The sequence below is a fragment of the Varanus komodoensis genome, unplaced genomic scaffold (genome assembly GCF_004798865.1).
Source record: "Varanus komodoensis strain SLA01 unplaced genomic scaffold, ASM479886v1 scaffold99, whole genome shotgun sequence".
Lineage (NCBI taxonomy): Eukaryota > Metazoa > Chordata > Lepidosauria > Squamata > Varanidae > Varanus > Varanus komodoensis.
In genome coordinates, this window is record NW_025336676.1 from 1,018,855 (window position 1) to 1,035,284 (window position 16,430).

Consider the following 16,430-nt stretch of genomic DNA (forward strand, 5'->3'; position numbering starts at 1 on the left):
GGTATGAGTCCCATAAGAAATAAAATTGGGGTCCCTCATCTTTTTGCACTTAACTGCTTCTGCAATTAACTCCAGCCTTCTGGATGTATAAGAATCTCAGTGGATGATGGGATTTATAGTCCAACACATGCTGAGGGTGCTGGGCTGACCCTGAAAATTGGTTCGCAAGGCCACTACTCAGCATGAACCAGCAAAGTTCCCACACACGTGCGATTTCGATCCTGTCCCCGGAGTTGTTCCTACCCGTTCATGCGCTTCAGATTTGTCTCAAGTCCAACCAGCTTGGCCCACGTGGCGATTTTCCTCTTCAGGGCCGAGGACTTCGCCCCAACTGACTTCATCTTCTCCTGCATCTTCTCCCAGACTCGAGGGACACCCAAGAAAGCCGTGGGCCGCACTTCTCTCAGTGTCTCCACCAGGCTGCCCTGAGAGGATCGGGGAGAGGAGATGCCATGAGATGGAAGAAACAGAGAATCCACCTGGTGCAGCACAAGCCCCAGCTCGAGTCCCCACTTCTTTCTTAATGATTTGGACAAGGAAGTACGAGGAAAGAGGGTCAAATCTGCAGACGATACAAAACTGGGTGGAATAGCAAACACCCTGGAAGACGGAATGAAGATCCAGGGCGATCTTGATCAACTTGAACGCTGGGCTGAAAGCAACAGGTGGAGATTGAATAGGGACAAGTGCCAAGTCCTCCACCGAGGAAAAAGAAACCAAAGGCATCGATACAGGATGGGGAATACGTGGCTCAACAGAACTGAGAAGAAAAAGATCTCGGAGGATTGTGGACAATGGGCTGAACATGAGCCAACAATGCGATGCAGCCGCCAAAAGGGCAAACGCTATTTTGGGATGCATCAGCAGAAGCACCACTTCCAAATCACAAGAAGCAGTAGTTCCCCTATACTCCTCACTAGGCAGATCTCACCTGGAATCCTGTGTCCAGTTCTGGGCACCAAGATTGAAGAAAGAGGCAGAAAAATTAGAAAGGGTTTAGCGGAGGGCAACAAAAATGATCCAGGGTTTGGAAACTGCCCTGTGAGGACAGACAGCGAGAACTGGGCATGTTCAGCCTTGAGAACTGAAGACTGAGAGGGGACATGATATCTCACCAGAAGTTCTTCAAAGGCTGTCCCAAAGAGGAAGGTCAAGATCTCTTCTTGCTGATGGCAGAGGGTAGGACATGGAATAATCAATTCAAGTTGCGACAACCCTGATTCAGGCAGGACGTCAGGAAAAGCTTCCTCACCATCAGAGCAATATGGTAGTGGGACCAGCTGCCCGGAGAGGTGGGAGGCATTCAGAAGGAAGCTGGGCAGCCCTCTGATTGGGAGGGTGTAAACTGGTGTCCTGCAACAGCAGGGGGGTGGACTTGATGGTTTCATGGCCCTTTCCAACTCTACTACTCTATGATTCTACTTAATAAAACTGCAGGAAAAACTTTTGATGCTTTTGGATGGGCAGCTGGGAAAGCACTAAAGGTTTGCTGGTGGGGGAAAGGAGGAAGAGTCAGGAGAAAGGGGGCCCTAAACCCAGCACAGGTACAAGTCAGCCAGAAGGTGGGCTTGGGCATTTTGGTGGGAAAGGCCAAGCAGAGATGCAGTAAAAGGAAGATTTCCTCATAGCACTATTTCAGAAGGCCTCCTGCCCACCTGAAAAATAAAAACACACCAGGGTGTTTTTGTCTTTGGTGCCCCTACCTTGAGCGCATCAGGCTGTGCAAAGCAGACTTGCACCCCGAACACGAAGGGCAGCCAGATGTCGATCATCTGCGCAGCGATGTGGCTGAGTGGAAGGTAGCTGACGATGATCTCTTGCTGCTCCGTGGCCCTGCGCATGCTGACATACTCCCCTCCTGCCCTGGCCGTCCATGTGATCTGGAATGTGGAGAACACCGGATGCTTTCCAGTCCTAGCAGCCCACAGCCAGAAAAGCTCCCAACTCTCCTTGCACGGCTTTCTAATAGAGATTTTAAAGCTCAATCTGCTAAGTTCCTAGTTCTCTTTGTTGCTCTTCTCTGAACTCATCCTGGCTTTTCTTTGAGGTCACCAACAGTTGAACACTCACACTAAGGCCTTTTGTGCACCTGGGGAGGAAATCAGGTCTAAGTGCATCTCCCAGCTACACCCCCGTTCCTTCCAGGGGAAGGCAGCCCCACCGAGCAGAAACAACTGCACTCATCCTGGCTTTTCTTTGAGTTCACCAACAGTTGAGCTCTTGGCAGCCCCTCACCCACCCATCATCTTGCTGGGATCCCAGCTCAGGTTTTTGGCCCTCATCCAGCCAAAAACAGGAGCTTCCGAGACAGAAGTCACCAATACGCCAGTCGGCGATGTCTGCCTGCCGCCTCTGAGTGAGCTCCCGCCACGTGCCAGTGGAAGCTGATCCGCGGAAGAGGGGGCTAGCTCCTGCACTCGGATAGCACTGCCCCCAGCGCCATTTGACTGCCTGGATAGTTGGCCCTCCTCTAGATAAAGCAGGGCAGCCTTATCCCCTTGAGCCTTGCCATCCTTTCCGGGCCCTGGGAAGTGGCTGGAGGACAGAGGGTGCCCAACAGCTCCCCGAAGGCCCACACGTGGCGCCACTTACATTGTCGTGGCTAAGCATGACCCCTTTGGGGTGCCCCGTGGTCCCCGAGGTGTAGATCAGGGTGCAACACTGGTTGGGCTTCTGAGACTCGATGATTTTATCCAGGTGGTCATCTGGGATGGTGCTGCCAAGGGCCATGAATTCGCTCCACTGCATGGGACCCCAAAAACAAAAATCAGAAAGAGATCCAGGGACACAAATTTGCACTTTGTTTTACTTTTGTTTTTATGGTTACACATCTATCCTGCTTCCCCTGACCCCACCGGGTTGCCCTTGCAAGGTGGCTTGGAGGTTCTCCTCAGCAATATTTCATCCTCCCAACAACAACCCTGCATGGTAGGCCAGGACAAGAGTGAAGTATTGGCCCATAGTCACCCAGTGAGCTTCATGGCTGAGTGGGGCTTGAACCCAGGTCTTCTCCGTCCAACAGTAACCACAACACCAAGCACAGCATGTGCTTTTTAGACACACCGCCAGAGCTCACCAGCGTGCCGTGTGATGCAGTGGTTAGAGCATGGCAGGCCCAGGACCTTTGCTGCCCAGGCTGCCTCAGCAACAACGGATAAAAGGGGGATTTCCGCTCCTGAGTAATAAACGTCCAGAAGTAAGATAAAACTGATTTAAACCAGTCATTTGCTGCATCTTCCTCTCAACCGAGTGGTCAGGTCAGTCCTGGGGTAGAAAACATCACTGAGACCGGGTTCAAGCCTTTTCAGGGCCATGAAACTTGAAGAATGATCTGCTATCCTGAGACTTTTGTATAGGAACAGATAGAAATGTCCCAAATAAATAAAATAGAATAGAATGATCAATAGCATCTCTCCCTTGAGTCTACCTTACAGGGATGTTATAAGAATAAAATGTGGGGAGGGAACCATGGAATTCCTACACAAACATGAGCACGGGCCACTTGTTACCTCATCCAGCCTACCTCACAAGCCTATTGTGAAGATAAAATAGACCACTGGCAGCAGCAGAATGCACGCTTCTACACTCCTCGTAGAAGAATTGAGAAAAGAAGCAGGGACCATGCTGTCTTCTGAGGCTCTTTAAAGTTTCTAGTCCTCATGAGTTGCAAAGAGGAGAAGGCATGGGAATGAGCTGGGGCAAAGGCTCAACTATTTAATGGGTTGGGGGCAATAGGAAAAAAAAAGCAGCATTGAGCAGGGTTCCCCCTGACAAAAAAAATCCGCCAAAACCAAAGGTTAAACCCCACATTGTACTCCAGAGTTTGCTCAATGAAGAGATGAGAAAATGAGTAATAAAAACACTCACGGAGTAGAGATTTGGTTTTTTCTCTTTGATTTCCTCACTGTACTGGATGATGGCTTTTAGGAGGGGCAGCCTGTGCTGGATCTAAAGCAGAAAAGGTCAAGTGAAAGAAAAGCACTCAAGAACCAGAACACATGAAAGGCTCAAGAACAGGAAGTTTTTCTTCTCTGCACACATAATGACAACAGGTTACATAATGGCATCTGATCATGGGGGACCCGAATGGGATGCGAAAGGCACTGTGTGGGTTAGAGGCCTGTGTTCCCCCATGCATCCCCCCCACACCCACCAGGCATCAGCAGCTGTCCTGACCTCAGTGGAGCAGCAGGCTGCAAACCCTGCACCCGAGGCCAGCCGGAATGAACCCAAGCCTTGTCTCTCTCCTCAGCTATGCCTCATCCACGGCCCACCCTGACCAGATGGAAAGCAACTCATCCAACCGGCCCTGCAGGACCAGTCCCGGCCAGAGGGAAGACTTTGTGCCGGGAGTTGGCTTGCTGGCAGCAGTGCTGAAACTGAGTGGCTCTGGGGGCGGGTGGACCTCAGAATTGGCATGTAGTTCTCCAGGACATCATAAAGCCCAAGAGACATTTTGGCCTCTCCAAATGAGGGAAAAGGGGTGCAAAAGCCTGGGATGCAAGAAAGGGGGCACAGATGGCCGGGAACCCAGGAAAGCCGCATCTGATCCTCCCAGCCTGAGCTTTGGCATCTCTTCCGAGTTTCCCAGGGGAATCGTTTCTTGGGCTGGATACCAACCTCTCCCTAACCCTGGCCCTGGGGAAGACATGCTCTGCTGCAGCAGTTTCCGCTTTGCTAAACTAGTCCTTTCGATCTGCAATGCGGAAGAGGACAAAAGAGTGGTCTTCCTTCCTGGGCAATCAGCAAAAATGCTCAAGGTGCCCTCAGACCAACCCCAAAGGCTGCACTATAGAGGGACACCCTCCCCCCCCACCCCCGATTATAGGCGCTGTGATGTGACCAAGAGTAAGAAAATCAGTTTAAGTCATTCCTGAGGACACTCTGTTGAACCAGCAACGCTTTGGGATTCTGCTCGCCCTCGTGACAGCACAACACGCCTCACCTCCTGGATTTTCTGCAGCTGTTTGTCGTTCTGTACCACAATGATGTTTGCCCCACAGTTCTCCGCCACATACTGGCAAGCTTCGGGCGAGTTGGTAGTGTAAATGCCCACTGCAAGGCCTCTGTGGGGTGGGAGCAGAGGTGTGAGTCCTGGGCCCCAAGCCCTCTCGCTGAAGGGGCGGCGTTGCACATTGTTGGAATGGAAGAAAAGCCAAGCAACAGCCAGGAAACCAAGCCGTGGAAAGGCAGAATGGCCCCTGGGAGACACCACGGGAGCCTGGCTTTGCTCTCCCAGCCCGGAGTTTGCTCTCCTGTTCTGCAGAGGGAAGCAGCCTGCTCCACAGGAGCCGGGCACAGCAGCTCTTGCTTCTTCCTTCCACTGCAGAGAGGAAATTCAGAACTGGGCTGCCATGTGAACTGTCCCACCGCGATGCCCTGGAGGGTCAGCAAGACTGCGAGGTGAGGCCACAGGGCAAGACGCAAAAGGAGACTCCAAGTCCAGATTTGATCCCTGGCTACTCCGGTTAGCGTGGGTTTAAAGCAGCCCTGTGTCTCATGCGTTGATGGCTGCTGGTGGTCAGGGGAATGACATCAAACTGGGTGCAGCAAGGCTGTGCACTCAATGGGGGGATCTATTTAAAGATCAGTGGAGGCCTCTAAATAAGTTTTCCAGGAGAAAAGAAATAGGAGGATTCCTACCAAAACCAGAAAGTAACAGAAAAGCAGAAAACTTTCATTAGATCGTGGAGGCAGAAGGACGCTTCTGCGTAGCTTGAAGAGCCTGATCCTGCCCAGTCTTGGAAGCTAAGCAGGGTTGGGCCTCATTGAAGTCTGGTTGGGTGACTTAAAGTTGTGAACTGTCCAGAGACTGGAATTTGTGCATCCCCGGCTGATCTACACTTGGTCAGCAAAAACTTCTGGTTTCCAATGGTTTAACAGCAGCAACAAGACAAAACAGAACAAAAACCACCATTTATTTCCTCTCCTAAATTAGAACAATAAAATCAGGAAAGCTCCTAGGGGAGGGATGGGGTGGCAGGTGGAGGAGCCCCAGTTCTGCCACGGAAAGCACATTCTCGGGACAATCGCAGCCTGCTTGGGAACTCATCCTGCAATTCTACTTCCCTCTTCCTTGGCCGCAGCTTCACACCAACCTTCGCGCACTGGGTCTCAGGGCTTTGGCATCTGGCACCAAAGCAGACCCTGCAAACCGAACACTGCTGCAAAGGGGGCTGTGGTTATTTGCCCTGGCGAAAATCTTCCTCAGCTGAGTGATGGGGCGAGCAGGCCCAGCGGCATTTGGCCTGTGTGGCTGCAATTCTTCCTCTTTCACCGAGCGCTGGGGCAGGAGACTTACCCCGCAAGAATCGCTCCAATGTCAGCGATGAACCATTCTGCTGAGTTGAACCCCAGAATGCAGACTCCATGGAAGGGCTCCAGACCCAGCTGTAAAGCAAAGACCTGAGGGTGAACCCCACTGTTCCTCCCCAAATCGCCTGGGCCAGATTATTCCCCCAGAGCAGACGGAGGTCTCACAATGGCGGGGGGCCCTGCAGCAAAGACCCAGTGGAAGCGAGCCTAGCAGAGTCTGCCACTGCTGCACGAGAACAAGCCAGCTGGCTGGGGAGCAGGGGGACGTGACCCTCTGCTGCACACCGTTCTGGGGCAGAAGCATCAGAGGGGAGGGCTTGGGCCCACCCCCTGGGGGAGGCCTTGGAGAGCTGACGCAGGGAAGACCCCGCACGGGACCGCAACTCCAGCGTCCCCAAGCTGTGTGGCAAAGCCTGGGCAGAGGACGGCAGCAAGCAAGAGCTGCACACAGTATTTTAGCGCAGGGAAGCTTCAGCCCAGGATCACAGCCACTCCGGGGGCCCCAGGAGGCTTTGGGATTCGGGGCAGACATGTCATCATCCTCCAGGCATTCTTATAGATTAACTTTATTACAGTCAAAGATCAGCTGGAGCCTCCAGGTGTTTCAAACTACATTTCCCAGAATCCCTGACCAGGCTGGCTCAGGTTGAGCCAGACTAGGATGGGCATCCCAGGTTCAAATTTCCACGCAAAGCTCGCCAAGTGACCAGCCGCAATATGCAAGCTGGGGCTGGCTGCCCAGCAGCAGGGTAGTTGTGAGGAGTCCTGGCCCCATATTGATTTCCCAGCACCCTGAGGAAATTTATTGGTGAGAAAGGGTGTCTCCCAGTGCAAATGGAAGGACTGCTCTTTTCTCAGCTTTGGTGCCATGGGGGGGGGGGGTAATTTTTTAGGGGTATTTCAGCAGGGAGGGCTCTATGTTGCCCATGTGCTGAAAAACCTCCCATCTGAGATGCCTCTCTGCCAGACAGGTACGTGTAGGGAAAAAAACTCATTTTCTGTAGGCTCAAGACAGTTTCTTCTTGGGTTAGGAATAAACTTGCCAGGCTTTGCCTCCTGTGAAACTGACCCAACCCTGACTGTGTGGCTATAAACCACTGAACACAGATGTGCATCCTGAACAGTTTAAGCATTGAGCCATGAGCTAAAGCTCTTCACCCCACACAAGCCCAGCCCTGCGCACCTTCAGAAAGCTCTTGGCAGCCACCCGGCATTCCTCGTAGTATTGCCGGAAGGTCAGCTTGGTCCACCTGCCCTGCTTCTTGGAGGCCAGGGCGAAGTAGTCGCCGTAGGTGCGCACAGCACTCAGGAAGAGCTCGTGGACGGTGAGTGGGGACTCACAGCCGATCCCACTTTCATCCATCCGCAGTCTGACCAAACCATCCCGCTTGCAGGTCCACAGCCCCAGAGGAGGGGGTGCTGGGTTCCCACAGAGAAAGGGGGAAAGAAAGGGAAGAGAAACAGGTTAAAAGCCTTAAGAGACAGCGTAGTATAATGGTTAGTGCAAGTCTCGCAATTACTTTGGGCCAGTCCTTGACCCTCTGCCTAGCCTACCTGTCAAAGCTGCTGGAAGAATAAAATAAGAGGAAGAAGAAAAATGTTTATACAGCTTCACAGCCAAAAAGACTCTCAGAGCAGCTTGTATAGAATCAAGGAAACAAGTTTTGCAACCAGGGTTTTTTTTTTTAAAGAACATTAAGCTTGTATTGTCAGATTGGAGACTGAAAACTTTTTAAGGTGCTCCTAGAAGTAGTCTCAGATATACATATTTGAGTTACAGCAGCTTATAAATATGTTTAGAAGTACCTCTTAAAGTATTCACATTTGACAAAAGCCATTGATTGATTAATTGATTTTATATGCCATCCCAATACTAAGCCTTTTCCTAAAGGTCTCTAAGCTGCTCATGAGGAAAATACAAAGTTGTTCTTGTAACTTAGCAGCTGGATGCTGACAGATAGTGGATTTCCTAATGCTTGGAGATGCCAGGGATCGCAAGTCAAGCCTTTTCCATGCAAGGCAGGTGCTCTGCTACTGAGCCAACATGTTTCTAGTCCTCATGGTTCTGAATAAAGGGCCAATTAAGGATGGACACAGGGCATGAACTCACCTTGACCTCCATTCTCAGCCCACTGAGTCAAGGACCATCTCAGCTGCCTCTCCAGGATTCCATTCCCAGCCCTACCTGGAGCTGCTGCCGGGTAACAAACCTGGCACCTTGTGCAAGCAATGCTGGGATTGCCACTGGGCTCTGGCCCCTTTCCCCTTCTTTTGCAAGCCCAATGTTTGTTCCTTCACATGCACATGGAGAAACTTAAGTTCTGCAAAGACTGGCTGTACCATATAACCCTGAGCATACACAAAGTTGTGTTCCCTCTTTGCCCCCTGCCTTGAGCTATAGAGCCAACTCCTGTGCATCTGGAATGAGAAGAGAATTGGGTTCCTTGTGTCCCCAACACTTCTAATTTTAGATCTTGAGGACTAGTAGCATCTTCTGTCAGAGGGATGTAGAAGGGAATTCTGGTATTCCCATTATAACAAGCTTCCAGGGATGCAATCTGGTCTGGACAGGAGGGGAGTACCATGCTAGAGCCCAACACACCCCTGGTGTCCCCCGTGTGTTTAGACTACAACTCTTGCCACCCTAATGCTAGCATGGGTCTGGTGGGAGCTGGTTTCTGAAACATGTGGAAAGCACCAGGTTGTTAAGAGTTCCTGGCCAGGCAGGAGGTGCGTGAGCTGTGGGAGAGAATGCAGGAAAACGTCCCCGGAATGGCTGCAATAATTGGGCAACATTCTGGCAAACACAAGACAAAGGGGCGAGGCAGAACCAAGCAGGCATGAGAAGATTTTGGGGGCAGAAATGGGACAGACAGCAAACCAGGAAATCTAGGTGGAATGGATCTGGGGGCTGTGCCTGTGAGGGTGATGAGGGGGCGTTTTCAGGAGGAGGTGATGCCCAGCACCAATTCTTAGATTGTGTACCTTCAAAATCAACCCAGGTGTTCCACAAACAGCTCCCATGCCCTCTCCCGGGCAGGCACTGGCTCCCAGCCCCCAGGTGGTGAGACGGCCAGCTCAGGGACTCTGCTGCGAGGAGGTGCTGCCAGTGTGTGCCTGCCACTCCTGCCTACCTTTGGACCGGAACATCTCTGCTGCGGCCTCTCTGGTTTCCTCGACTTCTTCTTTGGTTTCCTTGACTTCTTCTCCCTGATGGTTTTCAATACTGCCAAAGGCAGAGAAGGGACAGGTCAGTTTGTGCTCTGCTTGGGCCCACAATGAAATCCTTCTTGGCATGGCTGCTCTGCCGCTTCAGAGGCAGCATCCCGACCTAGCCCCAGCCAGGTGCTCTCTGCAATCTTTTGCAAACTCAGGATTTTGGACAAGAGTTGCCCAGCTCAGTTTGTTGAAAAGAAGAAGAAAAAAGAAAGAGGAAGGAAGAAAGGAAGGGGAAAGAGAAAAGAGGATGCGTAAATCAAGAGCTTCGTGTCACCCTGGTTGCTAAAATAAAAAGCACCACCAAGCTGCTGTCCTGGTATACCTAATATTCTGCTAAAGTTTACATCAATGGCCTTTAACTGCTCTTACCCCACACAGACTAATCATATTCCCTCATCCATGATTTCTGATAAAGGAGCATTTATCAAATATTGTTATTAATACAAATAGCATTTATGGAATGTATGAGTTGCCCTTTAGTGGAAGTTCTCCAGGCAAACTACACAATAAAAGCAAACAGAAACAGTTTTAAAAACAAAGAACACCCATTAATAAAGTTATTTTTTTAAAAGTAAAAGCATCAGAACATTTAAAACAGGTTAAAAGAGGGAGATATTCAGACTGCTAAGCAATAGAGGAAAGCTTTTTAAAACACAGTTGCTCCGACATACTACTAAAAAGACACCCACACCAGGCAGCAGTTAAAATCCATTTAGCAGGCCTGGGAGAATGAAGAGAGCTTTGCTTGGTGCTGAAAGGCATGCGGAGACGGTACCAGCTGTGTTTCTTTGGGAAGGCATTCCAGAATTTGCGGGGCACCCCAAAAAAAGCCCACTCACAAGGAGCGTATCCTCCACATCTTTGTATAGAGAGTATTCGGAGAAGAACCCCAGTTGAGTAGGGATCGGGGAAGGGCTCATCCCTTGGAAACAGGCTGCGGAGGGCGAGCGGCAGTGCTCTGACTACCTGGGAACTGTAGGTGGTGGGTGCTTTTCATGTCGCTGAAAGCAGACATTCAGCTGCTGCCTCAGGCACTTCTGTTCCGTTTCAGAACCCTGCCGAACCCACAGAGGAGAGAGGCAGCAGGAGAACAGAGCGGCATGTAGCTCTGGGGCAAAGCGAAAGGGCCTCGAAAGTCTGTCTGAACCTTTGCAGTAGATGGGTGACCAGAGCTGGCAACGCACCAACACCTCCTCTGCTGTTACTCTCTCTCCACAGGAGCGCTGGGGTCGCACTTTAAAACACCTCCTTCCTCCCCATGTCAACGAGGCATCCTTCAGCTGCAGGGTGGAAACACATGCCAGCTCCCCCAGGGGTTTCAGTGGAAGGCACCGGTTTTGAGAAGCGGGTCCCCTCCCCACTGCCTGCCCCCCATGCGCCCAAGGAGGGCGATGTCCTGGCAGCAGTCTCCCTGCTCCGGCTAGCCAAGTGGGCCCCTGTTCTAGAATCCGGCCCTTGTGAGGTCAGCCCCACAAGAGGCAGGTTGCCAGCATTCCGCCATTTGTGGGACATGTGCCAGCAGGGCTGAGGGGCAAAAACGCCCCCGAGGAAATGAGCTCTTAGGCCTCTCTGCGGCACAGAGCAACAAGGCAGGGGCTCCTCGTGGCCCACAGCTCTGCAAGGGACTTTCCATCGCGTGCCATCCTCACAGCATTGGTCCCGACAGCCCCCTGGCTGTCTGCAAGCTTCCCAACTGACCCATCGGGGGGGGGGGGGGGGCGCCAGGCTGGGGGCAAGCAACAACAGGACTTATTCATTCGCACGCTCACCAACCTGGGAGAGGCTGATACTGTGATGCCATCAAGTGAGGCCTTCCAGGTGCCCGGTGGGGGAGGCTGGACTGAAGCCTCAGCACATGAGTCCGGTGTCTGGGCGAGCGCTGCCATCTTGGACCCCTTCTGCTGAAACAGGAAAGTGCTTAATTGAAGGGAGAGGGCAGACAGGACAGGGTGGCCCAGAAATGCAATGGGAGGGAAACCACGACCTCTGAAGAAGGATGAAAGAGCTGGCCATCTTTCACCAGAAGAGATGACTGAAACCTGAGATTAGGTTCTGATGATCTGAATGCAGGTGGAAAAGACCAGGAAGTGGATCTGGGTGGAAGACTGAGAGGCACTTCCTAATGCCAGGGCTGTTCAATGGAGGAAGAGGCTGCCTTGAAAGAAGTTTAAGCAGAGCCAGGTGGGTGGCAGCCTCTGCAAGATTCCTGCAGCAAGCAAGGGGTTGGACTAGATGGCCTCCGAGTATCCCTCCATCCTTCTGCAGCAGGGCAAAATATTCAGAAGCCCACAACACCCCCCAGGCCCAGACAGCCTCGCCAGCAGCAAACAATAGGACACAGGAGGAGGATCCCAACCATTCCCAGGTGCACTGATTCAAGCTTCAAGGAGGTACATGCTCAGTCGCACAGTTCGACAACCAAAGTGGCTGCTGCTCTCCTGCTCCCACGAGAACCGCGTGTCCCTGTTTCTTATTTCACATGCAATCTGTTTTTATTTTATTGTGAACACCATAATCCTCCCTCCCTACCAGGCAACTTACAACTTAAACCAATTAAAATTTTATTGTCTTACAGCTTCATATTTTATTGCTTTTTTCAATCATTGATATGGTGCATTGAGAACAGTTTTATTAGCATATGAGTAATGCACAAAGAAAAACATACACACAGGGCTGAATAGATAATATTGGGTGTCCCTTTGGGGTTTCCTTTTTTACTGACTATCCTGCTTAGCCAATCTCAAAACCCAGTCCCAGCCCCTTCTAATGCTGAGAAGACACCCAGAAGCAGTTTTGGTCTTGCCTCTTTTGCCTTTGGCTTTGCAAAGGGGACCCCAAGATCTCGTTCAATGGGGAACTTGGCCCCATGGCTGGAAGGCATTTGACAAGCCATCATAAGCCCTCAATCCTGCTGTAGCTTGGAGAAAAAAGGACCAAGATCTGCATTCAGGGCATTTCGAACCCATGTGCTGTTTTAGGTAAGGGTTGCAGGGAGGCAGCGCCCCAGATCCTATGAGCATCCTCGAAAATGGCCCATCCCTGGACAGCCGCTGGCCTTCGGCTGAATTTGAGCAGGCATGCCGCTCCACACTTCCGCATGGCCTTTTCCAATCCGGTGTCCACAAAAGGCTGCAGCAGCTGGTGGTAGGAAACGCCCCAGAACTGCTACAGGAAAGAGATGTGCATCGCCCCACGTGCCCTCTCCGGGAAACAAACCCGCCCTCAGTTTGCTACCCTGTGAGTTGAAGTCATTTTTCCGGCCCAGCAATCTACTGAAATAATTTCCATATCAGACAGCTGTGACAGCTGCACTACCAGGAAAACCAGCAGGGACTGTACCGCTTCCTGTGCAAACGGATGCACAAAATGTGCTTGCATCAGATTGTGAGCGCGAGGCAGCCAGAGGCATTTTACACGGGAGTCCGACAGACTTCAGGCCTGGGGCTGAATCCTCGCCCCGCCTTCCCATCCCCCCACCAACTTGGGCACTCAGTGATAGACTGGCCATGAACAGGAGGGTCTGTTTTAACCCCATCACCACCAGGCCTTCCCCCTTATGATTTGGACCCCAGGTTTTAGTAGATTCCATGTTATTTTTATCCCCATGACCTGGTTAAAGGCGGAGGGGGGGATTGCTCCCCAGTGGTTTTGAGGCCAGTACTTTGGGAGCAGGCAAGCCAGTTTTAAAAAAAACCCACGCAGGCATGTTGAGACAAGAAGTACAGCAATGTTCGGACATATGCCAGGAGACAAGTATTTTGCACTCCGCACACGCACCAAGAGCTGGCACTGCAGCCAGTTTCCCTGGATGTCACAATGTCAGAAGCTTCTAGTCTCAAGGCTGCAAAGACATGTGTGAGGGCGTGTGCATTGTGCTGGTAAAGTCTCAGGGGGCAGGGAAGAATTCACTACGTGGCAAAACACCACAGGTCCCTTGCTAGAGCATTTCCACTTGGTAAGCAGCCACTCGTGATGGCCTCTGCAAGGGAAAAACATCGCCTCTGCACGATCAGCCAGGAAGACCAGCTGGCAGATGACTTTTCTGACATGGGCTAATCATTCACTTTCTCCGCTGGTTCAGGAAGGGTCAGACAGATGAACTCAGCAAATGGACAATGGATCGATGCCCTCAACAACTGATTTTGCAAGATATCTTCCTGCCCCCGGCCACCTCCCCCTGTAGTCATGCCATGCTTAGCACAATCTTGGTAAACAGTTGAGATATTTTTAGGGTTGCTATGCCCCAGGATGTCAACAGTGACATTGCAAGTCAGGCAAACCTGTCCCAGTGTTTATCTAGGTGACCAAACATTTTAAAAAATTGCAAACTCCTCAAAAAGTGACTTTGGGCAAACAAAGCTGGCGTAGGGGGGAAGTTGCTGCATCTTATCCCCCCACAAGGAGATGGGATCCACCAACCATACCGGGAAAGGGTAAGGCACAGCCAAGTGGCTATCCAAGGAAATGCTGGATAGATTTCTACATTCTTTACTCCCTGCACCATTTCTCTGCCAAAAAGGGACATTTACTGCAAATTTAGGGGAACCCCAGATGACCCAGGAGTTTAAAAAAAAGCTTGAGTGGTACTTCTAGAACCCCCAAGCCACTCTCCAAGGCCAGGGAATGGGCGCTGAAATGGGAAATACACTGCGATGTGAGCACGTGTGAAGCAATGCATTTGGGCAAGGCCTCCTGGCTGCAAGCATAGGCTGGCGGGATCTGAGCTGAGCAAGAAAAGTATCTTGAGGCAGGCGAGGGAAACCCCAGTCCAGTGCTCAGCTGCCATGAAAGCAGCCAATTCCTGGCTAGGCTTAATTAGGACCAGGGCAGAAAAGAGAACTGCCAAGACTCTAACTGGTGTGACCCTGCTTAGAATGCCGAGTCCCCCTCTGGTTGCTGCACCTGGAAAGGGGCATTACTGAGCTGGGCAATGACGATAACCAGGGGCTGGAGCAACTCTGTGTGAAGCAGCTGCAACTCCAGGGGTCAGCTGAGCGAGAGAGGAAGAGAGGGCGGCAGCACACAGAACCACGCTTGCTGTGGAGACACGTGGAGGGAGGGAGGGAGGGAGGCGTTGTTCTCCTTCCCCTAACCTTAGGCCCCAGATGGGACTGTCCCAAGAAGAACTACTTCACCCAGTGAAGAGATAAACTACAGAAATCAGTTCTACAAGAAGGTACTAATTTGGACAGCTTCAAAGAGAGATTGGAGGAAGAGAAGGCAATCGCCAGTGGCCCTGTGCTAAAACAGTATACCTGTGTAGAACAGTTACTGGGGAATATGGGTGCTGTTGCACTCCTGCCCTGCTTGTGAATTCCCCATGGGCAGCTAATCACCCCTGTGTGAAGGGAGGGCTGGACTGGACAGACCCTGGTTAGTTCCAGCTCCTTGTTCTCCTCAGAGTCAATTTCCCAATACACGGCAATGAACATCTGATGCCTCCTTCTAGATACCTCTTCCAAGAGGGGCCTGGAAGGGAGCAACAAGGGGCAGCGGTTTCTTGGAAGTGACTCCAATTCCTGAATGATCCTGCTGAGGAAAGCCATCTGGCATCAATGTTACCTTTCTGATGCCAGGTTAAACCCTTTTCTTAGGCATCTGGAAGCATATAAGGAGTTTTTAATCAGTTCCTCCCCCCCCCCCCGCATTAATGATCAGTTAAAATTATTTTTAGCTTTGTGTATGTCTCTGTATTGTATGTGCCTGTTTCTATGCATATAGTTTGTATAATAAATTTTGCAAGGTTTGATTCTCTAACGGTTCAGAAAGTCTTAGCTACCTGAGGACATTGAAATACAGTCAGTGAAGTGAAACTTTGGGATTTGGCCAAGTTATTCTGGTCTGTTTGTTTTCAAAAACGAATTCTGGAAATGTTTAACTAATTGAGGCAAACACTGAGTTGTCACCTCACCCGTTCGTCCTGCTCCCTTTCTGGTTGACGATGCAAAAAGGGAGAGAGCCCAGCGCACTGTCTGTGCTCTGCATCTTTGCTCAGCTGCCACATCGCTCAACCAGAGAATCATCCAAGCCGTTTCAGCCAATGGGAGAGGTGCTGAGCGTCATCCCAGCACCCGTCATGTGTGCAACAGTCCCCAGACACTACGGGGTTACTCGAGTACATTTACATGCTTGTGGGACGAACTGAGTGGGCAAAATTCACTTCGTTTCGCCCTCTCATTCACACGTGGAAAGAGAAACACCACTTGTATGCCCACACGCCTCCAGAGGAAAGCAGCAATGTCGCTCACTCTGCAGGCAGTCTTGTGAGAAAAACTGCCCAGGGACAGAAACAGATTGCTCTGGCTTTTTTAACAATTGCCATCTCAAACATGGAGCAGAGTCCTGGGCCATGGGTCAGCATGAGTGGGCACTTATCGGGACCCCAGGAGTCCCCAGGTTCACTCACCCTGCACACCATCACAGCCTGTTTGCCTTCCTCCCGCTCCTAGCCCATCAAGAGGGGCAGCAGGAAGGAAGGGCAGGGGACAGCAGGATCCGTCTGCCACATAGGCACGCGCACATTTGGGGCAGGCCACAGATAAGGCAGGGCCTAAAGGTACATCTTTGGGGCTCCCTGGTGGATCAGCTGGGATTTCCTATACCTCAGACCAAAAAGGGCCCCCCGCAGCAATGCTCTCCATGGATACTCAATGCGATGGGTATAGTTATCAGAGGCAGAAAACTGGGGGAGCTCAAGCAGTTGCACTCCTGTTCTACTGCTGCACTTCCCCCAGGCACCACCTGCCCACTGTGGCAGCTGAACACAGGGCTGGAGCGGGCAGTGGGCTCTTTAGGCGGCAGGGACACTGAAGAGACCGGGCAAGGCTCCAGACCCACCGCTGCGCTGGGCAGCGCTGCCCTTCCTGAACCCACTGCTACACACCCAGTTCCCATCA

At 51.5% G+C, this 16,430-nt stretch overlaps 1 protein-coding gene across 3 annotated transcripts in view; it reads right to left on the minus strand.

Annotated features, from left to right (window-relative positions):
- ACSBG2 (acyl-CoA synthetase bubblegum family member 2) overlaps window positions 1–16,430 on the minus strand; it is a 30,857-nt gene that overhangs the window by 11,328 nt on the left and 3,099 nt on the right. For 2 of the 3 annotated variants that reach the window (XM_044419016.1, XM_044419018.1), the window contains exons 2-10: window positions 11,308–11,432; window positions 9,450–9,541; window positions 7,499–7,734; window positions 6,302–6,390; window positions 4,946–5,066; window positions 3,868–3,948; window positions 2,593–2,742; window positions 1,704–1,880; window positions 244–425 (exon numbers count right to left, since the gene is read on the minus strand). In XM_044419016.1, the coding sequence (XP_044274951.1) occupies window positions 244–425; window positions 1,704–1,880; window positions 2,593–2,742; window positions 3,868–3,948; window positions 4,946–5,066; window positions 6,302–6,390; window positions 7,499–7,734; window positions 9,450–9,541; window positions 11,308–11,420 (1,241 nt within the window). In that variant the 5' untranslated portion in view covers window positions 11,421–11,432. Of the gene's footprint in view, window positions 1–243; window positions 426–1,703; window positions 1,881–2,592; window positions 2,743–3,867; window positions 3,949–4,945; window positions 5,067–6,301; window positions 6,391–7,498; window positions 7,735–9,449; window positions 9,542–11,307; window positions 11,436–16,430 lie in introns of all 3 variants that reach the window. The other variant, XM_044419017.1, reaches the window with a different exon arrangement.